Raw genomic sequence first — 15005 nt, 5'->3', positions numbered from 1 at the left:
TATAATATCAAGATGGAAGCTACTAAGGTTAATTTAGAAAACCATTTAATGTTAGAACAATCAATGATAAGAGTTCCTTATGAAACATTAAGAATGAATTTTAAGATGTCTCAAAAATATGTTGAAAAACACTCAAGTTTTCTTTTATCGGAAATTGAAAAGTTAAATTTTAGTACAGAAGATGAAATACAGACATCTATAGAGCAATTAAAGAATATTCTTTATAAGACTCAAGAGTTAAAGGAGAAAGTAGCATTTTTTTCTGTAAAAAAAGGACTATTTTTGAGATTTTTAGCTATTTATGTTAAATCAAAAAGATATACAGTGTTTTGAGAAATTAAAGGCACGAATAGATCATTTAAGAGAGCTACATAATATAGAAAACATTGAAGATGAAGACTATGAAAATTGGAATCAAATTCGGTTAGATCGTCTTTTAATAGATTATATGTTACGTAAAGGAATGAGTGAAACAGCTAAACAGTTGGCAAAAGAAAGAAATATTGAAGTAATATATGTTTATTAAATAGAAAAAGACTTATATAAAAAGAATTTGGTGGATATTGATATATTTGTTCGGTACAAAAAAATTGAGGAGGCATTAAGAAATAAAGATACAACAAAATGTCTTGCATGGTGTGCAGAAAATAAAGCTTTTTTAAGGAAAAATAAAGTAAAAAAAATTTATAAATAAATTTATTCTTATTATAATTAGGTTAACTTGGAATTTGAATTAAAATTACAGGAATATATTGAACTTATTAGAAAAGGCGAGAGACTTCAAGCTATTGTATATTCACGAAAATATTTAACACAATTTTCAGAAGAACATATTGAAGAATTTAAACGTTCTACAGCACTTTTAATATTTCCACCAGATACGGAATGTGAACCTTATAAAGTATCATATTTTACATAATTATTATAGTTTTAACTTTAATTACAGAAACTTTATTCTCTTGATCGTTGGGAATTATTGGCAGATTTATTTGTATTAACTCATCATAACTTATATAACCTTTCAATTCCTCCTTTATTATATATTACGCTTTCAGCAGGCCTCTCTTCTTTAAAAACACCATCATGTTATTCTTCCGAATCTAAAAAAGCAAATACAACTCTTTTTCATTCTACACTTTGTCCTATTTGTTCATCAGAATTGAATTCTATTGCATCGCTAGTACCATATGCTCATGCTGCTAGATCAAGTCTTATAGATTCATTAACAGGAGAGAAAATTAAAAGTGATAATGAACTAATAGCACTCCCTAATGGTCGGGTATATAATCAAAGAAGTTTATTTGAAAAGAACGAAAAATTTGGAATTCCAAAAGATGTTATTTGGGATCCTGCTACAACCGAAAAATTTCCAAGAGATAAGATTAGAAAGGTTTTTATTATGTAAGTTTTAGGCATTTAAACTATTTTTATGCAGAATTGGATTTAAATTTATATTGGATTTATTACTTAATGTATTATTTTAATATGTTTATTAGATAAGACTTGTGTTTTTATTAGATAAAATTCATGTATTATTATTATTAGCTTTATTTGTCTAAATTGTTTCTTTTATTTTATAACATAGAGATCCTAAAATAATAAAAAAAAAGCTTGTAAAGACAATTTATTAAATTAAATGACTTGAAAATTCCTATAATACTCGTATCTTAACTAAATAAAGCATTAGATAATTCTTTTTTTTAATCCTTTTAATTATAAATATCCAATTTATTCTAACAAAAAATAACTTTAATTAAAAACTTAGATAATTTCAATATAACTTTACATAAATATATTGTCTGTATAACGAAATTTCAAAATCAGTTATATTCATAATATTGATATATATATATATAATTGTCCAGAAAAATTAAGACTAAATTGAAAGATATTTAATATTAAAACCCAATAAACATTTAATTTATACATTCTTATTAATCAAAATTCGAGAATTTTCCATTGAAATCCTCCTTGATTCTTCAAAATCCTCTTTTACTTTTTTTAATTCATCTTGAATTTCATCAATAGATCTAAATGTAGAACCAATAGCTTTCGAATATGCAACAATATCTAGTAATAAAATACAATAAATCTTTATGTTTAAACCTTACCAATAGGCTCCCGTAATTTAAGAGCAGTATTAATCCTTTCTGGGTATTTTTTTTCTTCTGAATTAAATTTATTTTTTATTTGTCGCTGACTTCTATTTGGAAACATTTTACATATAACCCCAAAATCCGTCCCCCACTGTGATAACGCCTATTAACATTTAAAATACTTTTTTTCCTTAAAAAAAAAAAAACCAAACATTATAAAATCGTTGAGTTTCTTCTAACGACCATCGATCAGATTTCTCTCTTTTACCCCAACTAGCACTATTAACTTTTCTTGATAAATCATTTTCTTCAACCAGCTCCATTTCTGCATCTGGATTAACATCTCTTTCACGTCTATCAACCTGTAATGATGTTTCATCTATAACAATCTTTCCATTAACTACACGAACTTGCGGTGCCCTTAAACATTTAATCTAAATAAAATATAAAACTCTTCAAAATACCCTTTTAAATGATTTTTAGATACTTCCATATTTCCATTCCTTATTATTGACATTCCCATATTATCAGTATCCATATTTGTTTTTTGTATATTCTTATCAATCGATCCATTCTCTCTTTCACTTATTACCTTTCCATTCACTAATATCTTCTTTCCTGATAATTCTCCATTATTTGTTTTCATCTTCTTCTTTACTGCTTCCATTTTACGTATCTCATTAAATTTTACACTTTTTCTTCCTATTCGTATATCCTTACATAAATCCGAAATCTTAATTCGATCCGGTTCTATAGTAATCTCTTCACTATTAATCGGTGATACCGCTCTTTTTTTCTTATTTTTTCTCGTCTCTTTGACACTTTGTTCTACATCTCATTCCAATTCAACTACTATCGTCTTCCATCTCCCAAACATACCATCATTTACTTCATATATCATTCCTTTATTATCCTCCTCTCCTTCTTTACCCTCCAAAACCTTATTATATCCTTCTTATATCAGATTTTTCTTAACTTATTTCTCTTCCAAAAAAAACCTGCACTTTTACCCACATATTCCTTTTCTACTCTTAAATTTACATTACATATTACACTTTTCTCCTCTTTTTCTTGTATTTTTTCTTCTTCCATTCCTTCACTTTTAACCTTCCTCTTAATATCCTCTAGATTCCCTAAATCTTCCGTTTTTCCTCCGGAAAAAACATCTTTCGATTCCTCTAATTCCTCCCCATTCATTTCTTTACTTTTTATCCCATTATTTCCCTTTTTTTCCACTTTTTTTTTCATTAATCTTTTTTTTCTCTCCATATATCCTTCTTACTCAATTCTTTTTCTTTCTCCTTATATATCACCCTTTCCTCTCTTATTCCCTTATCTTCCATTCCTTTTTCTACCACTTTTTCCCCCTCTACCCCCCTCTCTTCTCCATATTTTACTTCTTTACTAACTCTCGGCGTAAATCTAAGCCTCGACTTAACTATTTCTTATTTAACTACTTCTTTCTTCTTTTCTTCATCTTAATACCTACTGATTCCGTAATAAATTCCATCTATCCCTTCTATTCATCCCTCCTAAAAACTCCTTTCTTTAAAAAAACCTAAGCGTGCGGTTCAAAACCTATTTTTTACAAAAATTTCCCTTATTTCTTAACTAAACTTTCGACTTCTTACTTATTCAAATTATAATCTCTCTTATTCCAATCTTACTTTCCTCTTTACATGGAAATAAAAAAGAGACAAAATCTTATCATTCAAACTAATCCATATGAACCTCCTTTAAAGAAATCTCTTTATGATGATTTAGATGATAATAATCTAAATTTTCAATTAGAAGTAATATTTCATTATTTAAAACCTTTAAAACCTTAATATTTTAACCTTTTATTAACCTTTTTATTTAGATATTTCAAAAGGAAGCCATACTAAGAAGGATGAAGGAGTATAAGAGGGAAGCCATTAGGGTTAGGGTTAGGGTTGAGGAATTGGAAAGAAAAACCACCTATCAAGAACAACATATTGCAGTGATGGATGCATGGTTTGACGAGGTTAGAAGAAATCATTAATATTTTAAAAAAGAATTATAAATAATATAAAAATATGAAATAGTTTTTAAATGAGATGAACATCTATTCAGGGTTAGGGTTAGGGTTAGGGGTGATCAGTGATATGAATCTATCAAGTCTATTATTAGAGAGTGATACAAACTTTTCAGCACATTTACATGAGAAAAAGAGTAGAATTATGAATATAGTAGGATCTATTTTTAATCATATTAAAACATCGAATATTGAAGAAGGAGAAATGGAAAGAATGAAAAACTACGCAGCGAAGCTATCGTCAGAATTGACCATAGCAAGATCATATATTGAGCAATTGAAGATAGAAAGGGAGAATTCAGAGAAGAAATTGGAAGATATGATATATGAGATAGTATTATTAGAAAAACAAATAGATAGAGAAAGGAATTATAGGGAAACCAAGGAAAAAATGAATAAAAAGAGGATAAAAGAAGAGGAGAATGAGGAAGATAAAGAGATAAAAAAGGAAGAAATGGGAGGAAAGAAAGGAATGGAAGAAAATGTTAATAAATAATAATGATGATGAAGAGATAATAATTAAAAACTAATTAATTTTTAGATATCGAAAGAAGAGGAGGAGGAGGAGAAGGAGGAGGAGGAGAAGAAGAAGAAGGATAATGAAATAAGAATAAAAGAAATGGAAGTGATTAATGAAAAGAGATTATTAGAAATCAACAAGTTAAATCAAGAAAAAAAAGAATTACGAGAAGAATTGATGGAAATTCAACTTAAGGTGAAAAGAAATTAAAAGAATAAAATAAAAAAAATAATGAAAAATGTAGTTAAAGAATCCAACAGAGGAAGAAATAGTGAATTCAGAAGTATATTATAATTTAAGAAATAAATATGAATTATGTGCAGCGAAAATTAAAGAAATTGAACCGGGATATGAAAGAATTAATAAAGAAATAGAGAAATTAAGATCAGAAAGGATAGAATTTAAGGAAGAAATTCTTAATGAACAAGAAAAAGTGATTAATGATATGAAAGAACAATTGAGTAAAGTAGAGCAAGATCTTGCACGAGTTAGAACAGTAAGAGATGAGCTTTTATCACAACTTAATGTAAAAAAAGCTACGGAATTAGAAAATTCAACAGTAAAAAAAGAACTTATGGAACTTTTAGAAACTCGTAATGTAAAATATATTTTAAAAATTTTATTAAATGAGATTTGACGATTTATAAAGACAAGAATTAGTGCACTAGAGGAGCAAGTTGAACGATTAAATAAACAAATGGAAGAAAAATATGAAATAGAAAAAGATATAAAATCGGAAAAATCTAAAGAAGAGCTTTTAAAGCAAAATGAGCGTTTAGAAAAGGTATATAGTATAAGATTAAGATGATATTTTTTTATAAAAATATTTAATAGCAAAATAAAAGTTTAAGTTCAGAACTTTTAACGTTAGAACATGCTTTTAATAAGGCACATCATCAAAGTTCTTTAAAGATTAATGAAATTATAGCAAAAGAGGATAAATTTTATCGTTTAAACGCAGATGTATGTATAATATATATATATATATATTTATATTTTATATTAAATTTTAACAATTTAATAGAAAGCTAAAGCTGATCAAAAATATTTTGATGCTATGAAAGCTAAAGATAAATTAACAATTGAAAATAAAACATTAAAACAACAAAATTCTAAAGCGGGTGATATTATTATTAAACTACAGGAAGCAGAAAAGATTACAATGCAAAAATTAGTATGAATATTTATGATTGATTGAATAATTCATAATTATTTTTAGATAATTTTAGAAAAACAAATAGCCATTTTAAGACCAGCTAACGAATCTCTTATTTCAAAAGTTCATGAACTTCAATTGAAAATTGAAGAAAAAGATCATAATATAAAAAAAATTGGACAACAAATTTCTATGGTGATAATGATAATATTTTTTATATGTATTAACATTTTATATTAGCTAAAACAACGATTAATAGAACAAGAAAATATTACTAGTACAGAAACGAATTCTAAAAGAATTGCAGAGGAAAAAGTCGAAAAACTTAAAATACAAATTCAGAGAAATAAAAACCAAAATACAGTTAATGGAGATATAGACGAATTAAAAATATATAAAGTAAAGTATTTTTAAATTTTAAAATGGAATTAATGATTTTAGAGCATGGCTAAATGTTCAGTATGTGAAACTAAATGGAAAAATACAGCAATATCTTTGTGTGGACATATATTTTGTAAAGAATGTATAAATAAACGCATAGAAACTCGACAACGTCGTTGCCCTTCATGTAATCGGGGTTTTGGTATTGGAGATATACTTCAAGTTCATTTATAAATGTATTATTAATGTTTATCAATGTTAGGATATGTAAGAAATCTGTAAATTATGAAAATATCTCATGTAAATTCATTATATATTGGTTATGGTTTTGTTATTTTGCAACATATTTAAATTATGATGGAATTAATATATAACTATTAATATATTGATATTTATTTTTGCCATAAATATTCATTTAATTCTATTAAGTTTTCATTTAAAGAATGTTTTAAAGTCATAGTAATATCAGGTCTATTAAGTTCATCTGCTTTGACTAAATCTTCGGAATATTGTAAGTGAAGAAGAGTTTTTACTTCATCATAAGTAAAAATATTTGATGGTTTTTTGGCTTCTTCAAGAAGATTCTTGTCTCATTAAAAAAAATAAAAACATAGATATAAAATTACCTTAGGTCCTAGCTTTAATAATTCATAATAATGAATCGATTTTTCAAGTTTAACATTTTCTACATCTCTAATAACATTTTTAAGATTCTGTTGCAAAATCATTATATTTAACAACATTTTTTCCGAACCAATAGTGTTCATCTTTTTAATATTTTCAGCAGATAGAACTAATAAATTATCTATCAAATATGGTAGTCCATAAAAAACAAATCTTAGAAAAATATTAACATAAGATTTTTAAAAATAACACTTACAAATATTCATCATATTGTAAACAGGAATTTAATTGTTCATTGTATTCCAAAAGCTCAGTATTTAGTTCCAAAAGATATAAATCCGGCTTTGGTATAGAATGATCTAAATAATAATTCCCATCTCGAACAACTTTTTCTATATAATACATAACATGACATCTTATTTCAATTCTAATAGTAAAAAGAATTGTCTTTGAAAGTTCTTTGAAATTAACTAATATGGCCTCCAATTTTCTACAAAGGAAATCAATATAATTACAAAAAATAAAAAAAAATACTCAATAGACTCTGATTTCATATAAAATTCTGAATTATCAGATTCATTACGTAAAATAGAGACAACCTTATTAGACGGTTTAAAAAAACTTTTTAAAATTTGTTTCTAAAATATTTTAATATTTTTTCAAAATTCCTCTTTTTTTTACATGTGAATCAGTACTTAAATTCGTTTTAATATTACTATTTGAAGTTATCATATCCAGAATCCATTTCTAAAATAATAAATAAATATTTTTTTTCATATATTTTAAACGAACCAAAGTATGATAAAGTATTCCAAGGGACTCAAGAACCTGTTTATCCCATTGAATATCATTATATTTCAATGGCACCTTATTTTTTAGTGAAAATTCTTTCTCAGTTTCCTTTATAAATTAGAAAGAACTATTGATTATTTAAAACAATTACCATAACAGAAAAATTATCTAAAGTAATAGAATCATCCAAAAATTGTTTTAATAACTCTTTTAATTCCTCATTATCAGACCAAATTTCACTCATTTTCTTTATATTTTTTACAATGGTTTTATCATTACCAGTGATATGATTAGCCAGAGAAATCAATTCTTTGTATTTTAAACTGCATTTATTATAATATTTTATTAAAATGTCCAATAAAATATAGCTATAATCTTCATTATTATAGCTAATAGAATTAAGAATTTTAGATAAATTTGTGATTAATGCTAATAAAGAGACAGCACTCTAAACAATTATTATTTAATAAAAATTGAATAAATTAAAAATACCTTTAATACATAATTAGTTGAATAAATTGACCAGTTCTCATAAATTTGAAATACATCAAAATCTAGTATGCTCTGATTACTAATTTCTTGAATAATATCTTTCAATTGAGGAAAAAATGTGTTTGATAAGAATTCATCCAGAAACGGGGTTATAATTGAATCTGGAGCACATAACCTAATAAAAATAAAAATCTTATTTTAATAAATAATTCATACTTCAAAAACGTAGTATCTTGACATTTTCTCAAAAATGCCAATGTAGGTTTAAATAAAGCTTCAATATTAAATACAGATGATTTAACTAGCATACGATGAGCAGTGAAAGATGTTTCCTTTAAATCATATGGAATTGGATTCATTTTGTCCTTAACATTTTTTCCTCGCAACATAAGATATACAACAGAAGAATTTAAAATGTTTTTTAAATCATCAAGAGCATCATTAAAGTCTTTAGAATTTTCATTTATATTACGTATATTAAACATCTAAAAAATGTTAAGTTAATATGGAAACAATTGTATTATACCTTTGTTCTTCTTATATCCTTTTTCTCATCAAACATATCATTGAAAGAAATAAAATTAGATGAAGTAGATATTATTTGACATGGTCCATCCACAACATAATTAGAAAGAAGTGTTTGAATCTTTAAATATTTAATAAATAAATAAATAAAATAACAAATTAACCTCTGATTCAATTGGTTTCCAAATGTTTAAAAAATTAAAAGAAACTAATCCAGACGTAATTCCCTCGTTTTCTTCAGATTGAATACTGCTTAAATCTGAAATATAGATATACATGATATTATATCGATTAAGCACAGCTATTAACTTAGAATACAACGTCCAAAAAAAATCTTTTAGGATCTCAGATTTCATGATATCTTCTGAAAAATCGGTATCAATAATATTTAGTGATTTTTGTTTAGGAAACATATTTTGAAGTAAATTTAAATCCCTTTGTTCAACTTCATTTATCGTTTTATCAATTAATTGATAAATTTCTACAGGCAGTCTTTGAACGATAATATCTATTGCAACAGGAAATACATCTAACAAGTACAAAGCCTTAGTCAACATCCGTATATATTCCTCAGAATCAACCTCAGGATTATAAACGTTATTCTTAAAGGTGTTATAAAAAGACAGATGTTTATATTAAATGTACCTTTTTAACTTCTGACTGCAAATTTTCGTTATCTAAATAATAAAATAAATCATTTTTTCCACAATTGGGATTCTGATACCGTAAGAAAAATAGGTGTTTGATTGCGATTCTTTATTTCTCTTCAAAGCATTTGGAATAGGCACTATTAAAAGTAAATAATACATTTTACAATATATTTTCATACATTCTTCTTTTCCTATAACATAAGGTGCCCAATAAGCATCACAATACGGTGATTTCAAGTATAAATGATTATGAAGCTCTTCAAGGATAATATCCATTAACGACTATTTATTTATTAAAAATATTCAATTTAAAAAAAAGTAAAATAACATTTTTTTGACCACTTATATATTGCTTAATGTCTGCTAATGCACCGATCTTAGACATTTCATATTTTTCTGTAATCTGTTGAGCTTCTCTAAGAAGATTAATAGCTGTCAAAAACTTTTTTTCAGAAATATGTTTTTCTAAAATATCTGGAATTCTTCGAAAGTCATCACTTCAAATTAAATTAGCTCTTCTCCATAAATATCAATTAACTAATTTATATACATAGCCTTTAAAATTCTCAATGTCTCTTTAAGCTGCGAACTATGTTGATATATATGATTTAAATCATTTTCCTTGAAAGAAAATCTTTCTTGAGATTCTAAAATCATTTCGTTTATTTCATTTGTTTTTTCCAATGATTTAGCAATATTTTGCATAATCATTTCAAACGTTCCAATAGAAGAACTAAATTCATCATAATGTTCTTCACTTATATTAATCCCTATAACTTTAATAATCTCATCATACCATTGATAATTGATTTAAATGCTTTCTGTAACCTTTGATATGTTTCTTTAAAAGCATTATAATCTTTACCAAGTGAACTTTTATCAAAAAGCTCCAATGCTGATACAACTGAATTACACTATATATTCTTTTAATAAAATAAATGAAAATATAGCTTTATCCTGCTCATCTAACCTCTTCTTTTGTCAAACTATTCCATTTTTCCTTAATATATTGTAAAATATCTGTTTTATCTCAATATTTGAGATAAAAAAATAAAAAAAAAGCCAAACCCTCAATTTCTTCCGATAATTCATATTTTTCTGTTTTATTTACAATATCTCCTCTGTTTAGACCCTCTTTATAGCTTTGTTTCCAACTTTCAACTTTCCGTTCATTAGCTTTTTCTTGACTTTCTTTAATATTATTCTCTGTAATATTAAGATATTCTCTGTAGTATTCCATTTTATATAGGGAAATATAGATTAACAAAAACCTCTGTATTTTTATAACATTTTTCAACAAGAAATGAGGACTTAGAAAAAATAAGGTTGTTGAAAGGTTGCCATCGCAACTCTCGACTACCAAGAAACTATATACTATTAGTATGAGGGCTTATGAGGGGAGAATTTGGAGGAATACAGAGGATATTGGTATTATAAATACCGTTTTCTTAGTATTTTTACTTAATATATTATTAGATAAGTAGTATTGGAAATCCAGGTAGCGCTTATCGGTTTACAAGACATAATCTGGGACATTATGTTTTAGAGGAGATCAGGAAATATTTTGGGTTTTCAGTGTTTAAAAGAGATTCATTAGTCTTTGGATCATATGCAGAGAAACGGGATTCACCGTTTTTATTGTTTCGTTCAGATATTTATATGAATGAATCGGGTTTAGCGGTATATAAGGCATGGTCTAAATTTTGTGAGAATAAAGGGGTTAATGAGAGGAAAAACTGTTATCTTGTAGTTATTCATGATGATATTGAGGAGAATTTTGGAGTTCTTAAGGTAAAAAATAGTGGAAAGGGCAGGTATAGTGTATCGTTTAATATTTACGGATTGTAGTTAAATAAAGGGGAAATAGAGGTCATAATGGTATAAGATCATGTATTGCATCATTAGGAACGGAAGTAAGTTTTTTATATGAAGTGAATATTTATATAATATGGTTAAAGTCATTTATTCGCTTCTCGATAGGGTTAGGAAGACCATCGACAAGAGAATCTAAAGATGTAATTAATTTTGTAATGGAGAATTTATCAGAACAAGAGCTTAGCTATGTAAATGAAAGAACTATTCCGGATGTAGTTAAGGAGATTTATAAACTGACAGAAGAAATCAAGAGCTATTAGATTGTAATTATTTTAATTTTTTGTTCTGAAACAGAATTTCAAATATAAATTACATAATATATTTTTTGACTATAATGCAGTTATTCATAAATCTTGTATTTATAAAATAAAATAAGTATGAATTTGCTTATCAATAGACATTTTTGTAAGATGCATTTTTGAATAATATCATTATATATTTCATAATCCAAAGTCGATATGTATAAAAGAGAATATTATTTCTAATTTAAATAATAAATATAACTGTAATTGTTAAATATTCCAAAAAGACATTTCCGTATTATTATCGATAAAACTTTTATCTATACTTCGTATCATAGTATTACCACAAAGTATACACTCAGATGATATTATATCATCCAATTCTTTGGCTAGTTTTTTAGATTGTTGTATTTGTTTTTCAGATGTATCATTTTTAAGTTTAGATATTGAAGATTGTAGATCTTGAATTCGCCTGTATTGCCAAGAAGTAGTATCTTCTGAAACTTTTGAAAATAAACAATCTTTATGAAAGCAATGTTGGCATGGAAAAACATAAAATTGTTCATTTAATAACATATTTCGACAAATATTACATTCTTCTTCTGTATTCAAAATTACGAACCAGTTATTATGATCTTGTATACTATTACGAATATTATCAGCAGATTGAGTTAATTCTTCCATTTTTTTAAGTAAAAAATCTATATTAGAACTATAATCTTTTAATACAGAACATATATCTTCCTATAAATAAATATTAATCTATGTATAAGTTTTTGGATTATAATACTTTAAAATCATCAATTTTTACAGAATCAGGATATAATAGGATTAAATCTTCAATACAAAGCCTATTGTTTTTCATTAAAAATTGTAATCTAAGTCTATTATTATATTTATATAAAATTAAAAAATTAAAACCTCTTAGTATCCCCATCAGATTGAATAATTACTTTTTTTGCAATTTTAATCCATAATTTTTTCTTCAATATCTGATTATCCTCAATTTTATCTACCATAGTAGTTGCCAAATCTACATTATCATATTCTAAAGCCAAATCTATAGCTTCTTCAAAAAAATTCATTTCAAAATACAAATAAACAGAACTCAAAATTCTTTTATACTGAATACAAGTACGTAATGCAAAGTCCTGAGTATAATAATGCTTACTTTTTTGCCATTCAAGATATTGTAAGAGGGTTGCTTCGTCTTCATTTTCACTGCTTGCAAGTAATGATAATAATGTATTATGAATAATAGAATCAGTTATAGATGTCTGATCAATAACAAAAAAAAGATAACGAATTGTTTGATTCTTTAAAATATTAGTTAACTTAAAAATAATATATAAATCATACATGTTCTATTAGAGGCTTATATTGTTGATTATAATCAATAATAGCAGGAATAAGTTTCAATGGATCAATATCAGAATGCAACATCCATATATCTACAGTTGCTTTTGGTCTTTGTAAAATCAATACAGATGCATATTTATAAATTAATTCAGGTGAATCTTGTTTGTTAAGAATGTCAAGTGCCGAATCATAATTCTGATTTCTTATCCAATATTTTAAAATATATGAATAATCATTAATACTTTCTGCGTACATTAACAATTCATTTTGTCTGCCATGACTATTAATAAGATAATAAGAAGCTTCTCGGTTTAAATCATTCTATTTCTATAAGATATAACTTTTCAATATTTAAATAACTTTACTTTATATTTATTTATAAATTCCCGGAATTCATTTTGAATTTCCTTGTTTTCTGTTTGTGTTGTATCAGGTAAATTAAGAAAAATCTTCTGTCTTTGAATATCTTCTAGTGTATTCATTTTAGTTATATATAAAAAAAGTAACCATGTAGATAATATAGTTTTTTGTATAATTGCCTATATAAATTATACTTTATGATAATAATAAAAAGAATAACCTTACTCCCTTCTTCATCATACTTAATTTCTCAAGTAAATATATTCTCAATGAATCATAGTCTTTCATGCTTATGAATTTCAAGGCAATCTCTTCAATAGGAAATGTTGTTTTAGCTAATATTTTTGCTGCATCACGAGCTTTATCCTGTTTAATCAAATCCATTCCATATTTTCTGTAAATAATATCATAATGAGAGTTTTTCTATAGATACAATAATGAGATTATTTAATCAATCAAGATTAAAAACATTACTTTAGCATATTTAAGCGCTTTAATATAATCATTATTTTTAAGAAACAGATCCCAAATATTACAATCTTCATTTGAAACAACAATTTCATAAACAGAATCTTTTGAATAAACCCAATATGAACTTTTATATGTATCTGTTACTAGACCTAATATTTTTTCACCTAATGCCTGTATATTGTAAGATATATGTATCCATCAAAATTAATTTACCAATGGTATCTTTTCTGAAAAAACAATCTGATGATTTAATCTACTTAATAAATATATCTCTGATTGTTTTACAAGAATAATATGATAATGTGTAAAACAAAAAAAAAAGGGCAAATTCAAATCCTTTTTAACCGTATCCCTATCATATCATTAACATAATCTCATTTAAACTTGTTATCAACATTAACAAATGTGTCAATGTAAAATTAAACTTTTCAGACACACCAATATCAAACATTTTTAATGATCCATAAAAAAGATTACTTTCTGATATCCATCCAATATATCTATCACTCATATTATTGCTATATTCATCAAATAAAATTGGTGATATTGAATATTGTGAATTTTTCGTTTCAAAAACTTGAGATCCCTTTACATTGGATGAAAAAATATCCTGTGTTACTGTTATATCATTTGATCCATTTTTTCCTTTTTTTCCCATAAAATATTCTATCTTTCTTTCTGTAACTACTACAATATAATAATATTCACTATCTTCTGTTAATTCTTCCATATAAAGCCCAATCACTTCTGAATTATCTTCTCCCTGATATACACATCTTACATACTTATTTTGTTTATTTAATATTTGTATATTAGCTTCATATATATTTCCATTATAACTTCCTAATAAAATTCCCTTTCTAAAATAATCTTTCCCCTCATTATTCCATGCAATACATCTAATCCCAAGACCTTTAAATTGTGTCAATACCTTCCCTTGAATGGATTCCCCTTCAAAATATATATATTCATCACTTTCTATCCCCACTATCAAATGTTTTCCATTCGGTGAAAGAAAAATTCGTTCAATCACTACTTCTACATACTTATATGGCATCTCTAAGTCCTGAATTTCTTCTGGATGTTCCAAATTCATACGTAAAACTCCTCCTCCTCCCAATCCCATAACAAGAATATTATTTTTAACTTCCATAACTGAAACTGTTATTTCATATGGGAAAACTACCTTTTCTAAGCTGATACTAGGTTCATTATCCTTATATCCCTTCATTTAATGACAATTTATTATATTTCATAAAAATGTTAAAATCAAAAAGTAATAAATTAACTTTAATAATTACAAATAACTATGGACTGGGACAAACTAACCCTACTCATACAATGTATATCTATCTATTTTTACATGTAGTCTCGTGGCTTGGCGCCCTGCACGGATATTGAAAAGA

The 15005-nt window shown here is 25.7% G+C and overlaps 7 protein-coding genes across 7 annotated transcripts; 4 read left to right on the top strand and 3 right to left on the bottom strand.

Moving 5' to 3' along the window:
- Window positions 1–12: 12 nt before the first annotated feature.
- T552_01509 (hypothetical protein) lies at window positions 13–1405 on the top strand (the record flags this gene model as incomplete). The annotated part of the gene is made up of 5 exons (XM_018370091.1): window positions 13–249; window positions 296–508; window positions 551–673; window positions 716–901; window positions 947–1405. The coding sequence occupies 5 exons, from the start codon at window positions 13–15 to the stop codon at window positions 1403–1405; spliced, it is 1218 nt and encodes a 405-aa protein (XP_018226247.1).
- A 470-nt stretch (window positions 1406–1875) lies between these two features.
- Window positions 1876–3652, bottom strand: T552_01508 (hypothetical protein). Its single transcript, XM_018370090.1, has 8 exons — window positions 3582–3652; window positions 3379–3534; window positions 3095–3331; window positions 2976–3047; window positions 2561–2930; window positions 2309–2516; window positions 2112–2259; window positions 1876–2070 (listed from the first exon to the last, which is right to left on the bottom strand). The coding sequence occupies exons 1-8, from the start codon at window positions 3604–3606 to the stop codon at window positions 1922–1924; spliced, it is 1365 nt and encodes a 454-aa protein (XP_018226246.1). The 5' UTR covers window positions 3607–3652; the 3' UTR covers window positions 1876–1921.
- Window positions 3653–3775: 123 nt separating this feature from the next.
- On the top strand, window positions 3776–4163 carry T552_01507 (hypothetical protein; the record flags this gene model as incomplete). The annotated part of the gene is made up of 3 exons (XM_018370089.1): window positions 3776–3889; window positions 3958–3995; window positions 4047–4163. The coding sequence occupies 3 exons, from the start codon at window positions 3776–3778 to the stop codon at window positions 4117–4119; spliced, it is 225 nt and encodes a 74-aa protein (XP_018226245.1). The 3' UTR covers window positions 4120–4163.
- Window positions 4164–4176: 13 nt separating this feature from the next.
- On the top strand, window positions 4177–6487 carry T552_01506 (hypothetical protein). The gene is made up of 9 exons (XM_018370088.1): window positions 4177–4636; window positions 4694–4867; window positions 4917–5270; window positions 5322–5456; window positions 5507–5635; window positions 5697–5846; window positions 5892–6023; window positions 6069–6227; window positions 6270–6487. Exons 1-9 carry the CDS (start codon window positions 4223–4225, stop codon window positions 6441–6443), a joined length of 1821 nt encoding a protein of 606 aa, XP_018226244.1. The 5' UTR covers window positions 4177–4222; the 3' UTR covers window positions 6444–6487.
- A 68-nt stretch (window positions 6488–6555) lies between these two features.
- Window positions 6556–10578, bottom strand: T552_01505 (hypothetical protein). Its single transcript, XM_018370087.1, has 19 exons — window positions 10361–10578; window positions 10263–10312; window positions 10089–10206; window positions 9843–10044; window positions 9621–9789; window positions 9472–9574; window positions 9367–9429; window positions 9288–9319; window positions 8807–9244; window positions 8644–8763; window positions 8334–8602; window positions 8118–8292; window positions 7777–8073; window positions 7626–7733; window positions 7515–7580; window positions 7368–7471; window positions 7090–7323; window positions 6836–7046; window positions 6556–6793 (listed from the first exon to the last, which is right to left on the bottom strand). Exons 1-19 carry the CDS (start codon window positions 10530–10532, stop codon window positions 6602–6604), a joined length of 3123 nt encoding a protein of 1040 aa, XP_018226243.1. The 5' UTR covers window positions 10533–10578; the 3' UTR covers window positions 6556–6601.
- A 106-nt stretch (window positions 10579–10684) lies between these two features.
- T552_01504 (peptidyl-tRNA hydrolase) lies at window positions 10685–11427 on the top strand (the record flags this gene model as incomplete). Its single annotated transcript, XM_018370086.1, has 4 exons — window positions 10685–10720; window positions 10769–11106; window positions 11151–11205; window positions 11251–11427. 4 exons carry the CDS (start codon window positions 10685–10687, stop codon window positions 11425–11427), a joined length of 606 nt encoding a protein of 201 aa, XP_018226242.1.
- Window positions 11428–11634: 207 nt separating this feature from the next.
- T552_01503 (hypothetical protein) lies at window positions 11635–14876 on the bottom strand. Its single transcript, XM_018370085.1, has 9 exons — window positions 13995–14876; window positions 13813–13951; window positions 13603–13770; window positions 13354–13551; window positions 13134–13307; window positions 12769–13089; window positions 12331–12725; window positions 12200–12287; window positions 11635–12153 (listed from the first exon to the last, which is right to left on the bottom strand). The coding sequence occupies exons 1-9, from the start codon at window positions 14828–14830 to the stop codon at window positions 11680–11682; spliced, it is 2793 nt and encodes a 930-aa protein (XP_018226241.1). The 5' UTR covers window positions 14831–14876; the 3' UTR covers window positions 11635–11679.
- Window positions 14877–15005: the final 129 nt, after the last annotated feature.

This window comes from Pneumocystis carinii (assembly GCF_001477545.1).
Source record: "Pneumocystis carinii B80 chromosome Unknown supercont1.6, whole genome shotgun sequence".
NCBI classification, from domain to species: domain Eukaryota; kingdom Fungi; phylum Ascomycota; class Pneumocystomycetes; order Pneumocystales; family Pneumocystaceae; genus Pneumocystis; species Pneumocystis carinii.
Note: the sequence above shows the minus strand (reverse complement) of the source record. Positions and strands in the feature narration are given on the sequence as shown.

What these genes read in the sequence shown, in the direction of transcription:
- T552_01506 (XM_018370088.1), top strand. Translation starts at nt 4,223, where the DNA reads ATGAATCTATCAAGTCTATTATTAGAGAGTGATACAAACTTTTCAGCA. An exon ending in AAAATGAGCGTTTAGAAAAG is followed by an intron (nt 5,457 to 5,506) that starts GTATATAGTATA and finishes AATATTTAATAG; the next exon opens with CAAAATAAAAGTTTAAGTTC. An exon ending in AGATTACAATGCAAAAATTA is followed by an intron (nt 5,847 to 5,891) that starts GTATGAATATTT and finishes AATTATTTTTAG; the next exon opens with ATAATTTTAGAAAAACAAAT.
- T552_01508 (XM_018370090.1), bottom strand. Translation starts at nt 3,606, where the DNA reads ATGGAATTTATTACGGAATCAGTAG. An exon ending in ATATGTGGGTAAAAGTGCAG is followed by an intron (nt 3,048 to 3,094) that starts GTTTTTTTTGGA and finishes TGATATAAGAAG; the next exon opens with GATATAATAAGGTTTTGGAG. An exon ending in TAAATTACGGGAGCCTATTG is followed by an intron (nt 2,071 to 2,111) that starts GTAAGGTTTAAA and finishes TTTTATTACTAG; the next exon opens with ATATTGTTGCATATTCGAAA.
- T552_01503 (XM_018370085.1), bottom strand. Translation starts at nt 14,830, where the DNA reads ATGAAGGGATATAAGGATAATGAACCTAGTATCAGCTTAGAAAAGGTA. An exon ending in TTTCAGAAAAGATACCATTG is followed by an intron (nt 13,771 to 13,812) that starts GTAAATTAATTT and finishes TACAATATACAG; the next exon opens with GCATTAGGTGAAAAAATATT. An exon ending in AATTTATAAATAAATATAAA is followed by an intron (nt 13,090 to 13,133) that starts GTAAAGTTATTT and finishes TTATAGAAATAG; the next exon opens with AATGATTTAAACCGAGAAGC.
- T552_01505 (XM_018370087.1), bottom strand. Translation starts at nt 10,532, where the DNA reads ATGGAATACTACAGAGAATATCTTAATATTACAGAGAATAATATTAAA. An exon ending in AGGATATAAGAAGAACAAAG is followed by an intron (nt 8,603 to 8,643) that starts GTATAATACAAT and finishes AACATTTTTTAG; the next exon opens with ATGTTTAATATACGTAATAT. An exon ending in CAAGATACTACGTTTTTGAA is followed by an intron (nt 8,293 to 8,333) that starts GTATGAATTATT and finishes TATTTTTATTAG; the next exon opens with GTTATGTGCTCCAGATTCAA.